This window comes from Anarhichas minor, unplaced genomic scaffold (assembly GCF_050575085.1).
Source record: "Anarhichas minor isolate MPS153535 unplaced genomic scaffold, ASM5057508v1 ptg000067l, whole genome shotgun sequence".
NCBI classification, from domain to species: domain Eukaryota; kingdom Metazoa; phylum Chordata; class Actinopteri; order Perciformes; family Anarhichadidae; genus Anarhichas; species Anarhichas minor.
Genome location: NW_027466513.1, coordinates 4,497,533 through 4,514,257, shown reverse-complemented (window position 1 = coordinate 4,514,257; position 16,725 = coordinate 4,497,533). Strand labels below are relative to the sequence as shown.

The window sequence follows — 16,725 nt, the reverse complement described above, 5'->3', positions numbered from 1 at the left end:
CACTTAGAGAACCAGGGACACTTAGAGAACACACAGAGAACCAGAGACAGTTAGAGAACCAGGGACACTTAGAGAACACACAGAGAACCAAAGACACTTAGAGAACACACAGAACATACACAGAGAACCAGAGACACTTAGAGAACCAGAGACACTTAGAGAACCAGAGACACTTAGAGAACACACAGAACATACACAGAGAACCGGAGAACCAGAGAATACACACATTAAACCGATAGACTGAGTGAGTTATATGCATCATATTAAAAACAGACTAAATATTTAAAGTCATGACGTACCAGGCCACATTTTGGGGAGGCGATCTTTTCACAGGAACACTCTGAAATCACACAGACATGAACGCTCATCATCTTAACGTTTCAGCTGTGTTTAGGCTTTAAGACGATCAAAAGATTCTGAAATTAGAACCGATTTAAACCCTTTTTTTAAATGTGGAAGTGGATCTTCATCTCATCTAAAAGCTCGGCCTCATCGTGGGAGATTTTACGAGTCGTACCGCATGTTTGGTTCAGACAGCAGCGACTCGGACTGGACACGGACGCCACCGACATCCCAACAGGACAGACAAGCAGAGGACACCTGTAGGGCTCACACACTGCACACACACACACACACACACACACACACACACACGAAGCAAAACTAGTCATGTAGGAATCAGCTGTTAGGTGAAAAGTATCTGTTAAATAAAGTATATTATATGATGTTATGGACATATTTTAGCAACAAGAAATTGTATTAATACTAAACCAGGCGGCAAGTCGATGCTTCATGTGTTAAAGCTGCATTCTCACTAGTGTCCACCAGGGGGCGAAGTCTATGAGAAAATGACTCTACTTCTCTCTTGATTTATTCCCTCAGTAAACATTGTAAACATGAGTTTATGGTCTCAATCTCTAGTTTCAAGTCTTCAATACAGCATGATGTTCATTTAGTACATTATGGTCCATTTAGAGTCAAACAGACCATAAAGCAGGGGATGCTTTAGGGCGGGGCTACACGGTGATTGACAGGTCTCTACCAGAGACGGATACAGCGTCTCTACGTCACTCCTCCTCAGTCCTAATATGGTCACTTCCTGTTCACTGGTTGATGTCCGGATGGACATTAGAGAGAATACAGGATTTAAGACACTTCAGCTTTGGCCTCACTACAACAAACAAATGTAAAGATATCAAAAATGATATGCATCTATTATGAAATCCCTTTTTCTTAAATGTTTAAATATCCAGCCTGTGCATGTGAAAACACAGAGTGTGTGTGTGTGTGTTGTCTGACCACATTGGTAGGCGGGGCAGCAGCGGTCCGTGGTGTTACCGTCCACCGTCAGCACCTCGCCGTCCTGGCAGAGAGGAGGCGTCTCCGGACACGAAGAACACACTGCGGGTAAAAAACACACACACTTCATTGGTCACACCGACGGCTTCACGTGAACCTGCTGATGATTCACCGGTAGTTACGTGTTTGTATGTTTGAACTGACTGCAGATGTGGGCGAGACAGCAGCTGCCGTCGGCTCTGGTGGCGATCAGAGTCTGGTCGTCTCTGCAGGCGGGAACGACCGACTCGCAGAGTTCAGGGTCGCACTCTGAAACATGAAAGCAATAGTGCCACGCTTGAGGACAATGTCTTTATTCACTATCATAGTCGAGTTAAAGGACTAAATATAGCACTTTCATATCTGTGTATTGAACATGAAGCACAAGCCATTAGAGTTCACTGATCAGAGAGGAAACTCACCACACGCGTAGTCCGGACAGCAGGAGTCCTGTCTGTAGTACGACACCAGCTTCTCCCCGTATTTACACTCAGGAGGGATCAAGTCACACAGGCTCTGGTTACACACTGCACACAATAATAAAAAGACACAATATGAGCCTCAGATTTTACGCTGTTCTCTGGAGGATTTTAACCTGAAGCTCGGGATCCAGCGTGGCCTCACCGCAGACTTTCTGCGGGCAGCAGCCGGCGTCGGCGGCCAGGCCGATGAGCACCTCCGCTGCTCGACGGCACGCCGGCGCTGCCGCGTCGGAGCAGTTGTACTCCACGGGAGCGACGGTGTCGTTGTCGCAGCGGTACATGCAGCAGGCGTCCTTGGAGGCCTTCCACACCTCGCCGTGTGCACGGGGAGCGCCGGAGCTGTCGGTGCAGGCTGTGAACACACAACATACAGCCGTGATCTCTGGCTCATCGGTAATGAGCCCACGGCACTGAAGCAGACAGTTCATGGTCTCAATCTCTAGTTTCAAGTCTTCTTCAATACAGCATGATGTTCATTTAGTACATTATGGTCCATTTAGAGTCAAACAGACCATAAAGCAGGGGATGCTTTAGGGCGGGGCTACAGTGATTGACAGGTCTCTACCAGAGACATATACGGCGTCTCTACGTCACTCCTCCTCATTACATATGGTCACTTCAGTTCATTTGTTGCCATAAAAAACAACATGGTGAGGGCGAACCAATGGCTGACGTCACGGTGACTACATCGACTTCTTATTTACACTCTATGGTGACGTATTTTCCAGGTTCCCTGAACATTAACATGCCATCCGTAAACTGTCGTCCTACCACACTTGTCCGGCGAGATGCAGAGGGCGGAGTACGGCCGGTGGAGGAGCGTTCCCTCGAGGCACACGCAGCCCTCGGTCAGGCCGGAACACTGGTCCGGGTCCGAGTCGAAGTCGTGGTTTGGGCAGGACTGAGACGTGCAGGCCGGCAGACAGGCCTGATACCGGAGAGCAGCGGGACACGAGAAGGCTGCCGGAGGAGACGCACACACGTCAGCGACACACACACTTTACTTCAGGAAGTTGTTTAAAAAGCTAATTTCAGACACAAGGCAGTTCAGAGCGCTTTACATACAACTTTAAAAGACAGAGTGCAAAAGAAACATTGAAGTTAATACAATTAAAAACAAGCAGAAATAGAATAAGACTTTAGACTTCAGAAGATGACGGGAATGAATAGTTTACAGGATATTCAACTTTCTTTATAATGCATTTATTACTTAACTTGTTTCTTTACAGGGTTTGTATAAAGGTAATAAAGTAGTTTATGAATATGAGATATGAGTTTACAGATAGTTATCCCTCCTCTCTATAGTGGAGGTTACACCTTCAGTCTATGTGCGTATCTGAGTTACACTCCTTGTCCTGTTCCTTTTGTTTGTTCGTCCTCTGGCATTTTGGGGAATACTGCAGCTCACAGAGTATAAACGCTTCCGTTCATGTTTGGATCTCGCGCGCCGTCTGCGGCGGCTCGAGCTACGGCGCCAAAGCGTGACTTATAAACAAAGCTTTAAAGAAGCTGCCCTGCCACACATCAGGTAGCTCAGTTATTCCTGCTGATTCAACTTCTGTGTACATCTGTCTCAACGGATGTGTGAGAGATATGTAACCGTATTTTATTTGGATCGCTCCCTGATCCAAATCACAGTTTTTTATTAAGGCTCTTCACACAGAAGAGTTTCTCTCCGGCTCAGAGAGAAGCTCGTGAGCGTCTGACAGAAGTCTTACGGCAGTAGTCCGGTCTCCTCCACTCGATGCAGATGTTGAATTTGTGGCACGAAGCCACGTAGGCCGCCAGCGCCACACACTGGTTGTTGACGTACTCGGCATCTCGTACCCAAACCTCGCAGAAGGTGCTCGGCGGGACCTGGAAACAAGAAGAAAACATCTCCTGATTAAATGATACAAAGACTTCTTCTATCATTGTGATACCAGAAAAAATAGATGATTTATATTTTAAAACATTTTAAATGATTTGTCTTTTACTGAAGAGAAGTGAGCAATAATGCCAGAAAAGGGCTGAAAAACTAAATACATGAGTAGGATTTTTTCTGTGTTTAGTTCAGAGCAAAGCAAAGTGTCTGCCAGCTCCTCCGTATAAGTAGAGGGAACGTGGGAACGAGTTGACGGACGGGTCGTAACGTACGAAGGCGTGGCAGGGCTCAAAGGCCTCGTCCTGCAGCATGAGCAGGCAGCCGGAGCAGTCGCTCGTGGAGCAGTTGAGCTCTCGGCGGCGGCTGTGGCTGACGTAGCCCGTGGTGTTGGGGACCTGCCAGCTGTCGATGAAAACGGCCGGATCCTCGCTCGCGCCCACCGTGGTGCCGTTGGCCAAAGTTAGGTCGTTTGTTGGGTCTCCGTCACAGAAACCTGAGAGAGAAGGGTTCACGAAAACACTATATTTACTTACTTACTTACTTACTTACTCGTCATGACATCCATGACATGTGACGACTGGAGCTTGCTGCCATATGTAGTTACTGGGTCCATTAAAGTCTTTTAAAGCGTTTTAAAGAGCAGCTAATACAGTGAGAAGCGTGCCCGGAGTAACTCCTACCACAGAGGCCCATTGTGTGCAGCTTGTTGCCGGAGCTGTCGGTGTCGATCACCATCATGCCGGTGCTGTGGTACCACTGCAGCTTGAGACCGGCCGGGCTGCGGATCAGGTACATGTTGCCGGTGTCGTAGATCTCAAAGCCAAACCTTTTGAACCGAGGCTTGGCGTAGCGCGAGTTGACGTAGAGCTGAAAGAAGACGTCATCAGACGCTGTTTGTGTGTGACGGCTGTATTTATATGCAAAGCAACAACATGTTGAGTGTTTCTGCTCACCCTCCTCTGCAGCCGGTTGATGATGATGTGGTTAGATTTGTGCGTGATGTTGAGCGCCACTAGACACAGGTTGGTGAAGTTCCAGAGGAGCTTTGGAAAGAAATTCAATAAGTAAACCTCCCCAAAGTTATGCAAAATGATGCATTAACCTACTAAATGTAGAGTCAAAGGTTTTTAACGAGGGAATTTTGGATATCTCTTTGTATCAAACAGACATAAAACAAATCTATCAAATCTAATGTATATATACAGTGTTATGGAAGAAAAATAGCCCAAAATCTGTGTTGTGTCTCCCGCTACGTGTGATATTGACGTACTGGTGACTCTGAATCAGCAGGACACTCCTGAACCAGGACACTGACGGTCTCGTCGGGCAGCTGGGTCACGATGTACAAGGCGGCCTTGTAGATGGCAACGCTGTTCCCATCAAACGTGATCACATTCAGATCCGGAAACATCGAGCAGCGACCTGGAGCACACGGGAGGGACGACAGTGAGAACCTGAAACTATCGGCCACATCTGAGGGAAAAGAAAAGGGTCATATTTTAAACGTGTGTCTGTTTTCCTCACATGGACAGTCCCACTTCGGGCAGCACTTGTCTCCGTTGACCAGAACGGCAAAGCCGAGCAGGCCGCAGTTCGGGGGGTCGGAGGTGAAGGGGCAGCTCTGAGATTTGTTGAAGAGGACGAGCTGGTTGTTGACGCAGATGTACTTCGTGCACTCATCGACGATCTCTGCATACGGAGGCTGGACGGAAACACATTTTAAAAAATGAAAACCAAAGAAGTGACACAACAAAAAAAATGAAGATGTTTGTAAGAAAGACAACCAGTAGAGACCGATTCAAGTACAGAATAAACTAAATCTGCGGTCGCAGCCTTTTGTCATCACGTGACTTAGTTAGTACTAATATTGGTCAAATGAGACCAAGTGGTTGAATACGTTGCCTCGCCCCAAATGAAGTATTCGACGAAGAGTAAAGCCAGATCAAAGTAATGCGTCTGCAAGTGTCTGCCATTGTTAGCATGTGATGACACTTAAACAAAACAAAAAAGCGGTGCCTTTTTGGTTAATGTACCGTAAAAATAGTTTGACACTTTCGGCTTTCCATACCACTCATGTGATTAATAAGTGAACCATAGCTTTAGAATATTTTACTTCAGATAAACCGTATGTTGTGCAATAAGCACCTTTCACTTCTGTATCATATTAATTAATGACTCTGCTGCTCTAATGGAGGAGAAACACAAGAAGGATACGTTTTGTGTGATAAAAGCAGCAGTTTGTGCTCTTATTTTGAATTTTATGGAAAACTGTGTTGTTACTGATTATGAATTATGTGACTGAAGTGAAGATCAACCTACTGTGCACATCCTCGTAGGCGATACAGCCCTGGACGTCGTCACCTCTGCCGTGTGTCTGGACGTTTCCAAAGGTGTGGAGAGCGATGAGGCTGCAGGAGGACCGGTGCGATCGACTCCGTCCTGCTCCGTAGTTCGGACCGAGGTGGCTGCTGGCAGTGACGTCGTAGCGGGAACAGCGGGTTTCTGGGTAGAGGTCAGGTGAGCGTCAGGCGGAGGCGTCGCCGGTCGGGATGTGGACGGCGACGCGTCACTCTCTTCGGTTGTCAGCGTTTTCTCAGGTGTGGCCGACTCTCCGGTGGTCGTCGTGGGGACAGCTGTAGACACCGTGACTGTGAGAGCGGGAACAGGCGCTGGACCGTCGGCGGCCACCGCTGCGGTCGTCTCGGCTCGTTCGGCCGCGCTCGACGTGGCGACAGACTCGGCAGATGTTGCGACGGCTGCAGACGGCAACCCTGACGTGGTTGTCGTTCCAGAACTCGAGGGGACCGACGGTGGACCGAGAGTGGTGGATCTGGTTGTTGATGCCGGGGACCTTGTTGTTGCGGTGACCCTCGCAGTGACCGGCCTGGCGGTTGACCTCTCAGTCGACGTGATTCTGGGGGTAACTCTTGTGGTCACGGGAGCCCCGGGTGTCGATCTGACGGCGGTCGACTGTGCGATGGTGGTGGTCGTTGTAGCCGCTGTGGGTCTTTCAGCGGACACCAACCGGGTGGTGACTACGTCCCGGACAGTCGTCGGCCTCGGAGCTGCGGTGGAAGCAGTAGTCGTGTGCGGCGGAGACCAAGATGGAGGCGGCGTGGTTGTAGCTCTCGTTGACGCCTCCGCTCTGCCGGTCACTGGATGTGTCGTCTCTGCAATCGACTGAACAATGACGGGTCTGAGCGTGGAGGTGACAACACCTGGTGGAGCTCTTGTAGAGATGGTGGTGAGAAGTGTCTCAGGAACACCGGGCGCAGGTGGAGGCGGGGGAGTAGCCAGTTTCCTGGTTGTCGTGGCTGCAATTTCTGCGGTTGAGATTTCAGGAGGCGTTGTGGTTTTGGCGGTGGTGGCTGTCACAGCAGCTGATGTCGCAGAGGTGACAAACGGCGTTGACGTTACGGGAAGCCGAGGCACTTCGGTAGTTTTAGCGGAAGTGACTTCAAGGACGACAGTTTTAGACGTGACCTCTGGTGGCGTCTTCACTGTGGGGCTAAAGACCGAGGTGGAGGCGGTGTCCCAATGCCACGGCTCGGAGAAACGAACGGTAGACGCAGGATGTGTGGAGCTCTCTGCTGTTGGTAAACTTGGCAAATCAGTGGTTTTCGTAGGAGGCATTGGCGGTACAGTTGGTTTTGTCATAACAGGAGGGCCTGTGGGCACGGTGGACATCTCTGGAGGTCTGGAAGTTATGGTCCGAGTGGTTTTCTCCGCTGGTGGGACGGCGGTAGTCCAGGAGGTTCTCTCGGCATAAGTCGTGGTGGTGGAAACGGGAGAAGTCGGGATGTCGGTAATCTTCAAAGATGGAGGTGCAGCCGTTGTTGGGAAATCTGCCGGTATTTCAGACACAGTGGATTCAAGTATGGTCACTTTCTTCGTTGTTGTTCTCCTGTCTGTTGCAGCTGAGGAAGGAGCGGATGGTGCAGTTGTAGTCGATGCAACGTGGATTGGAGATGACGTCGGTATCTCAGGAACAGCTGTTGCAGAAGTTGTAAGTTCAGTGGGAGCGGTGTGCAGAATCTTCTCTGTGGCAGCAGGTGGCGATGTTGTCTCCGGACTTATGTACGGTGTTGTTCTACTGCTGGTGAAAGGTGCAACTGGTGCGACTGATTCTGTGGTTTCAGCTGAAGTGACTGTGGGTAAAGAGGTAGTTCCTGTTTCAACAGGAGGTGAGATGGGGAGAGGTGAGGAGGTTACTGAGGCTGTGCTTGGTAAACCTGAAGGGATGGGTGCAGTTGTTGTTGTTGTTGTTGTTGTTGTTGTTGGGGAATGTTGCTCCACTGTTACAGGCTTTGTGATGGTGTCTGTTATTGCAGTGGTAGCTGAACTGGGAACGGTGGTCCGGTCTGTAACTGGAGCCGTCTCTGAGACCGGAGCAGAACTTGCACTCGAGGCGGTTACAACCGGAGTGACTGCTGCTGAATGTGTCGTAGCCTCTGTGGTCTCTGTGGTCGGGTGCACGATAACAGGAGGAGGGATACTGATGGCGGTCGGCCCTTCGACGGAGCTTGTGGTCGGTGCTGCGGCGGTAGATGGCTGCAGGCTTGTGGCAGTAGTGGTGGAGAAAAGCGGCTGCAGGAGGTCGGTGGGCTTGATGGAGGAGGTGACCCAGAAGGGAGCCGTGATGGCGAAAGGAGCGCTGCTCGTTCTGGGCGTGACGGGGCCGGCGGTGGAGCTCGCAGCTCTGGTCGTCCACGCTGCAGCGGTGGGCAAAGCTTCAGTCGCTCCGACGGTAGACGGCGGCTCCTCCACATCCGGCCTGACAGCGGAGGGCGCTGTCGGAGGAGACGGGGGCTCTGATGTCCTGGAAAGTTCAGGAGCTGCAGAAGTAGAGACGGCGACCGGACGGGTGGGCTCTTCAGGGGCCGGCGGTGCTTTAGACGAGGCTGTCTGTGTGCTAATGGCGGGACTAGTGGTGGTGGTTTTACTGGTGGGAGCGATGGGTGGAGGGGTGGAGGGTGCTGTGGTGGTGGTGGTGGTGGTCTGGAGGGGGCTAGTGGCGGCAGCAGTGCTCGTGGTGGTTGCAGGAGTGACAGCTGCAGAGGACGGTGTTACAGGCTGCACAGCAACTGGGCCCTTAATGCCTGAACCCAAACAACAAAGAGCGAGTTAGAGAAGCACTGACGGAGAGGAGCGAAGCTTCCTTTGGAGGGTTCGGTGTATTTAGGGTTAGAGGTCATGTTTGTTGCTCTCCTGACTCTTCATCACCTCCGTTCTCTACTCATTTCAGGGATTTGATTTTACATTTTTAACACCATAATTTTAAGTTATTGTTGATTTGCACACTGATAAACAAGAGAATTAAAAAATGTCACTTCATATCAAAACAGTTGCTAAAAGTAAAGATTTTAACTAATAACACCATATTTCATCCTACTTTCAAAGCGTGTAACCGCTGCTCTGACTATCCAACCACACAACGTCCACACAACGTCCACACAACATCCACACAACGTCCACACAACGTCCACACAACGTCCACACAACGTCCACACCTGACAAGATACTCACAGTCTTCAACGAAGACACAGCGACGGGTGACCTCATCCAGGACCATGTGGGGGGGGCAGACAGGAAGGCAGCCCTCCACTCTGTACAGAGAGCGACACACAGCCGTGAAAAACAAAACAAAGTACAATAAACGTACAATGAAATGTTTAAGCTTATAAAACACAAGGGGTTGTGAGTGAAACACAGTTTGACTGGATTCAAAAGTCTGAATTGTTGAACATCACATCCACATCTTTTCAGTGCAAAAATATAAATAGACTATAAATACGATGAGTGGAATATCTCAGTTTTGCTGCAGAGAATATATTCTTATTGGAGCAAATAGTACAAAGTGTCAGAAGAGTTCTTTGTCCTGTATGTTCCACATAAAGCTCTTATTTTCAGCTCCATCAGAGGCCTGACGTGTGCCTCTGAGTCCAGTCGAGACTGTGTTTGTGTAATGAAAAGGTCAAAGGTCTCACTGTGGGATGGCGACGCAGGCTTCAGCTGACGGGTCGCTGCAGGTCTTGAAGCAGGGGACGACGCAGGAATCGTACCGCCACTGACACCGAGGACCCGGCAGGGCGTCCGCGCTGGGGCCTGATGAAAAACACACTTTACTGTTTTACTTTAAGGTCACGAGGCTGTTACGTCTCAAACATCGGCCTCGCTGAACGGATATAATCTGATCTGAGCACAGCTAAAAGAAAACTGTCTTATTGTTTTTATGTCATTTATTTTTGTGCATGTATTTATTTTCGTTGTCTATTTTACGTATATATTTTTAAAGCGTCTTGCGGATAGTCGTTCATAACCAATTCACCACAAACACTTCCCGTCCCGCAGCCCCTCCAGGACGTCCCGCGTCCGCTGAGCAGCGTCAGAGAAACACAGACGTTTAACATGAAGCTGCTTCTTTATTCACTGTTTTAATCAGCGGGTCTGTGTGTTTAGAGAGAGGAGAGGAATGATGAACACTGAAGGAATCCAAAGCAGGAGAAGCTGACGGCAATGACGACAACAACCCCCACGATCCCACGCTGCTTCACCACACGCCGTCTCTTGTTGTTGTTTACATTTAGAGACACATAGTGGCAGAAAATGACACATTGTGTTGAACTCTCTGAACCTGGTGGCGGGTTTAAAAAGCTTGTTTTCTTATTTTAATGTCGGATTTCCAACTTTCTGACGGCCCTTGAACACATCATGGATGAACCAGGAGAAGCAAAAACTCAGTGAAACTTTGACTGAACTGCAGGCTGCTGAACCGAGCAGAGAGGAGATGTCAAAATGTAAATAGCTCAATATATAGATCCCACTGTTTTCCAATTCTTGTCGAAGAAATGATCAGAGAAATGTTGTTATTGTTTGTGATTTAATGGCATTATAACTGTTATACTGCACTAAAGACAAGTTTGAGCCTCACAACTGTTTGTGGTTTAAGTGCTTAAAGTTGCATCATGATCTCTTTCATGTGTTTTTAACAGTTGCACCGTTACATCAATGCTTTGAGATGTGAGTGAAGGCAACAATGAAACCAAAATATACTGAACAGTCTCAATAAACTGCTCATAAAGTGTTGATACACAAACATGACTCTGATGTCGCCTCAATCTGCAGAACAACAGAAGAAGAAGAAGAATATGGTGTTACTCATCTAGAAGGACTCTCGGAGCAGTAACGTGATGAACGTGAACGTGTTCAACATTCTCTGCAGTCAGCAGGAAACACAATCTGCTGCCGGCTCCCTGCCTCTTCCATTAACTAACACAAACGCTGCTGTATTTTTAGCTTGGGATTAGCCCGGCTGCTCTCTGAGCGGAGAATGCAGCCGGAGGAGTCACTGCTCTTCACCTTTCACCCCCGGTGGCCAGCTGATCACCGAGGCTTAAAAGTATAACTAGAACCTCGACATGCCTCTCCAGATCATCTTCTTCAGATTTATTTTATTTTATTTTATCTTTTTTGTTAATATTTCATATTGTTTCATAGTTTTCTCTTTATTAGTCGAGGAGGTGGACATTTTCTACGGAGGCTATAAAACACTGGGAATCACTGAATGTTTTCAAAAATATTAAAATCAAATCCGTTATTTTTTGTCATCAATCGCAGTTTGTGTGATGCGTTCGCTGCCCGTTGGTCGTTTCAGTGCCGCTGACCTGTCAGTCTGAACAGCGTGGCCTTGCGGAAGCTGTCGGCGTGTCTGTACTTCAGCAGGTGGAGGCGGACCGGCGTGGCGTGCAGGAAGAAGCCCGGTTTGGCGTGGGACTCCAGCGAGTCGTAGCCGGGGGTCCAGGTGTTCCTGTGGAGGACGAAGGTGGCTCCGTCCCAGAATGCATCGCTCTCCTCCCATTTGGCCAGCCTCACCTGGCCGCCGGGGCTCGCGGACAGGAAGTGGTTTGGTCTGTCGGCTGCCTCGAAGGAAACCCGCGATGTGTCTGTGGAGAGAAAAAAGATTCATCTGTACACCAGCAGGAGGAAGAAGCAGAGACTGAGGTGAAGAAACACAAGAATCATTTAAAGCTTCGCTGTGTCTGCCTCGCTTTAGGACACTTGGACATGTGGCTGTAGAGAAATATTCAGGTATGTATGTACATATAAATATATATATAAATGCATTTGTACAACATCCGACATCCCTTGTCCTTAGACCTTCACATCAAAGAAGATGAACGCTGCAGTCTGAATAGAAGTAGCTCACCGTGCGGTCGGGCTTTGCTGAGGCCCGGCGTCATCATGAACTGCAGGAGGACTCCGGCGGCGGCGGCGGTGGCGGTGCTGAAGTTGCCGCGCTGCAGGAACACGGAGCCACTGGACCCGCTGGCCGCCAACAGCGTCGTCCGATCCCTGAAGGTGATCAGCCTGAAGGGGCCTTTACCCAGAACTGCAGACAGGAGGCCGCGTTAGCATTCACGCAGACTTAGACCCACTTTCTTTACATCACAGCTACATCTTGCAAACCTTTTTGGATGTATTTTTCCAGCAGCACGGAAGTGAAGTTTAAAACCGGAGTCGAAGCAAAAATACATCCAGTTAACCCTGAGAGACCCACAAACTATAACCTCACCGCTAGATGGCACCAGAGCCTACACACTGGACCTTTATAATAGGCAGAACAATCACTCTCTGAGCCCCAAACAAACAAACCTGTTTTGTGTTTTTTTAAGGGGGGAGCTGGAGGGAAGGGGGGCACGGGAGAACCAGAACCAGGACTGAGAGGGGCAGACTGTCAGACCCTGCTGCTGTAAAATGAGGTTTTCTAAAGAGACTCTGGTGCTCAGGAACACTACAGCTTTAGTCCACAGGGAGCGCCAAAAACACAAAATAGAAGTTCCCTGTAGCAACTTTAATTAAAATAAATTGTGTAACAGGACGTAGAACATTCTGATGGAAGTAGATGATGGCATGTCAGTGATACCAGGTTTGTCAAACTTTAGCCTAACATTGAAGATTCATCAGGTCATGTAGTTTCATATGAAACCAGTATCTTCACTCCAGCTTTAAGGCTGAGCTCTACAGCCTCTTAAAGACGGTGATGTGGGCCGGGATCCCCGGGTCTCAGAGGGTGAAGGAGCAAAAACGGGCAAAAAAAAACAAAAAACGGTAGAATTATTGTTTAAATCTCAGTAATCCTGAAACTCCCTCCAGTTCTGGCTGTGTGGAAAGTGTTTTACATGTCACTTTTAGAAGCAACCTTGTAAATGTGACAGTGTGTGTGTGCGTGTGTGTGTGTGTGTGTGCGCGTGTGTGTGTGATGTATTTGGTCCATTATCTTATAGATCAGAAGAGAGATTGTTGAGCGTACCTTTGTTGTAGAATTCACAATCATACGCTGCAGAGAGAAGCACAGACAGAGTTAATAACAATAACAACAATGTGTTAAAAAGTGCTTCATAAGAAAAACAGGTTCCCGTTTTTAATGAGGCATATAATATATAATTATATATTATTATAGTATTTTATAAAGAGCTGTTTAAGTCATGAATATAATTAGAATAATGTTTATTGTTAAAGGATATCTGCTTTAGATGTATATGATGACTTGAAACAGGTTGAAGTGAAGTAAAGCGCTCTGACTCACGGCACAGAGACGGGGAGCGCCAGTCCACAGGAAGGCCCTCGTGGCAGCAGCGCTGGGCGTACGCCGCCACGCTGGTGCAGAAACACTCGCAGTCGCCTCCTCGGCTGCAGGCGCACGTGTCGGCCAGGCAGTTCATGTAGAACCAGGTGACGTCCACCTGAGCACGCAGAGGAACAAACGCTTCTTTCAGGAGTTTATCGAGAATAAAAGTAGTTAAAGAAAATGTACCTCATATTTAGATAACTTAATAATAAATAAATATCTAAAAATATATATTTTATACATATATATTTATATTTTATTATATATATATTATATGTTTCATGAATATTTATGTAGTTAGGAAATTATCGAGAATAAAAGTAGTTCAAAAATGTAAATCCAATCTTTTCAGTATCAAACACTTATCACGCTTGATGGATGTAAAATCCTAATAAATAGATAAAAATACTACATTTTGTATGTATTTATTATGCATATTATATTTAAAATAAATAAATAATCACGTATATATATATATGTATATTTGATTATGAATTATATTTTTCATACTATTTTTTCATTACATTTAGTTATCTATCTTATAAATACAACACCGTGAAGATTTTCACAGTTACGACTCGTAAAGACGATCAGATGCATCAGAAGCAGCAGCTGTAGTTCTGGTACTCACCACCGGGTGGCAGGCCTGGAAGACCTCGCTGAGCAGGACGCCACACTGACGCTTTGCAAACGGCTCTCTGAGCGGACTGAGGCTGCAGGGGTGTCTGATGTCTGGACTGTTCACACACTGAGCACGCACACGCACACACACACACACACACACACGCACAGACACAAACGCACACGCGCAGACACAAACGCACACACACACGCACACACAGTTGGGGTTGATAACAACTTCTTACTAGAGGTAAAGCAGTAAAGCAGAGGTGGAAGAAGTATTCTGATCCTTTTTTTACTTACTAAAAGTACTAATACTACAGTGTAAAAATACTGCTCTACAAGTAAAAAGCGGATACAAAATAACTAACTTTAAAGCTAGAATAAATAAAAGCTCGATGACGTCTCACTCACCTCTGCTGCCGTCCAGCTGTTTCCAAACTCCTGTGGAGTCGGGGAGTCGATGTTGTCGGGCGTCCGCATCTCGTTCACCGTCTTCGTGTCAAAGTTCCCGCACAGCCCACTGAGCTTCCCCTGAACACATCACCAACATCTCTCTGTAACTAAATCTAATTTATACAATGATATCCACTGAACAGCATCCTATTCTGAAAATGAAAAAGGTTCCAGTTCACCAAACAAGAAGAACCTCCCCGTCTGTTATTCTTATCACACTGCTACTGAAGTGTTGTTGCAATACAGCCTCTGACCACCGATGGCAGCACATAGCGCTCTGCTGCTGAATAGGTCACACGTTACGTTTGATGTTTGATGAATGTGACTAAAATGTTCCGGTTTTCTCTGACAGCCATCATAAACTTCTTTGAGGAACTTTAATGTTGTGTTGATGTTGGCGCCCCCTGTGGACTAAAGTGGTAGTGTCTCTGAGCACCAGAGTCCATTTAGAAATCCTCTCATTTTACTGCAGCAGGGTCAGACAGTCTGCCCCTCTGAGTCCTGGTTCTGATTCTCCCGTGCCTCCCTTCCCTCCAGCGGGTCCAGCAATACGTCCTGGGTCTCCAGCAGCGTGGTGTCGGTGTTGACTCCCAGAGAGGAGAAGCTCTGCTCCTGGAAGGGGAGGAGGAGGAGGAGGAGGAGGAGGAGGAGATGCTGCTGCTGCCGGGAGCTGAGCTCTCCTCCTCCCTCCGGAGCTCCGACTGCAGGTCCAAGGCTGCAGGTGAAGCCGGATCTGGGTCTGTCCACGGCGGACCGGTCTCTGCTGGAGGATCTGGGTCTGTCCACGGTGGACCGGTCTCTGCTGGAGGATCTGGGTCTCTATCCACGGTGGACCGGTCTCTGCTGGAGGATCTGGGTCTGTCCACGGCGGACCGGTCTCTGCTGGAGGATCTGGGTCTGTCCACGGCGGACCGGTCTCTGCTGGAGGATCTGGGTCTCTATCCACGGTGGACCGGTCTCTGCTGGAGGATCTGGGTCTCTATCCACGGTGGACAGGTCTCTGCTGGAGGATCTGGGTCTGTCCACGGTGGACCGGTCTCTGCTGGAGGATCTAGGTTTGTCCACGGCGGACCGGTCTCTGCTGGAGGATCTGGGTCTGTCCACGGCAGACCGGTCTCTGCTGGAGGATCTGGGTCTCTATCCACGGTGGACCGGTCTCTGCTGGAGGATCTGGGTCTGTCCACGGTGGACCGGTCTCTGCTGGAGGATCTGGGTCTGTCCACAGTGGACCGGTCTCTGCTGGAGGATCTGGGTCTGTCCACGGTGGACCGGTCTCTGCTGGAGTCTGAGCTGAAGGAGTTTCTGGTGAACCTACATGAGTTCATCTGGTTTCACCAGAATCCGACCCGGTGGCTCCGATGACGAGCATTAAGAATAACTCTATAGAAACAGACCATCTTCTCTCTGATGGTCTCTCTACTGATGGAGGTCTGATAGAGGATCAGGACTACACTGAGACTGGTTCATATAGAGGACCAGGACTAAACTGAGACTGGTTCAGGACCAGATAAAAGTTCCTCAGAGTGACTTTAACAAAGCGATCTCAACTCAAAGTCCACCTTCTTAGCTTTCGCTCATGTCACACTGTCCTCATCGGTTGGAGTTTGCTCAGTTAGCTGACGGTAACTTTAGATGTATACATTTTAAAGTTAGTCCTGTACCTGCCAGCGAGGTCCGACCTGGATGTGGACGGTGGTCTTGCGGTCCCAGAGGACGGTGACGTCTTCATCGGGGAAATGAACCACTGTGAAGTATCCGGCCGGCCAGATGAACATCCTCCGCTTCCTGTCGATCACGCTCGAGGGATTCTGCGAGAAACACGAGTCGTTTTTCAAAGATGTGATTCCTGAGTTGACTTAAATACGACGAGCGAACAAATCATCCACTTCAAGGTGCAGCAACAAAACATTCACATTATTCAGCTGCACATATTTTTAGAAATGAAGCTTCTTTTTACTGCGACAACCTGCGTCAGTCTCATATATATGAAATATAAACAGAGAGCGTCTCTCACCGGTGTCCCAGAGTCTTCATCGAACGCTACGAAGGATCTGCCGATGTTGATGAGCAGAGATTTCCTGCAGATGACTCCGCTGTCGAAACAGTCGACGTTCTCGGCCGTGACACTGAGCATCACATCGTCGCTGCTCTGTGGAGGAGAGGAAGCACAGTCACATTAAACCCAATATAATATATGCAAACTTGTTTTGTCTTTTCTTTCTGCCCTATTTGAATTTATTATTTTTCTACGTTCATCGTCGCTTATTATTTTACTGCACAAACTCAAGTTTCCTTGATGCTTGATAAAAAATGATCTACATGATTTGACAGTGATG

At 48.3% G+C, this 16,725-nt stretch overlaps 1 protein-coding gene across 1 annotated transcript in view; it reads right to left on the bottom strand.

Moving 5' to 3' along the window:
• Positions 1-16,725, bottom strand: part of otog (otogelin) — a 59,201-nt gene that overhangs the window by 7,513 nt on the left and 34,963 nt on the right. Inside the window, exons 27-50 of the mRNA XM_076078555.1 lie at positions 16,404-16,538; positions 16,051-16,197; positions 14,348-14,467; positions 13,944-14,060; positions 13,271-13,427; positions 12,995-13,021; positions 11,891-12,073; positions 11,349-11,627; positions 9,672-9,789; positions 9,211-9,290; positions 6,004-8,783; positions 5,209-5,386; positions 4,955-5,106; positions 4,638-4,727; positions 4,365-4,551; positions 3,957-4,177; positions 3,539-3,677; positions 2,592-2,780; positions 1,963-2,172; positions 1,761-1,865; positions 1,504-1,608; positions 1,300-1,401; positions 518-616; positions 300-340 (exon numbers count right to left, since the gene is read on the bottom strand). Of these exons, the coding sequence (XP_075934670.1) occupies positions 300-340; positions 518-616; positions 1,300-1,401; positions 1,504-1,608; positions 1,761-1,865; positions 1,963-2,172; positions 2,592-2,780; positions 3,539-3,677; positions 3,957-4,177; positions 4,365-4,551; positions 4,638-4,727; positions 4,955-5,106; positions 5,209-5,386; positions 6,004-8,783; positions 9,211-9,290; positions 9,672-9,789; positions 11,349-11,627; positions 11,891-12,073; positions 12,995-13,021; positions 13,271-13,427; positions 13,944-14,060; positions 14,348-14,467; positions 16,051-16,197; positions 16,404-16,538 (5,961 nt within the window). The remainder of the gene's footprint in view (positions 1-299; positions 341-517; positions 617-1,299; positions 1,402-1,503; positions 1,609-1,760; positions 1,866-1,962; positions 2,173-2,591; positions 2,781-3,538; positions 3,678-3,956; positions 4,178-4,364; positions 4,552-4,637; positions 4,728-4,954; positions 5,107-5,208; positions 5,387-6,003; positions 8,784-9,210; positions 9,291-9,671; positions 9,790-11,348; positions 11,628-11,890; positions 12,074-12,994; positions 13,022-13,270; positions 13,428-13,943; positions 14,061-14,347; positions 14,468-16,050; positions 16,198-16,403; positions 16,539-16,725) is intronic.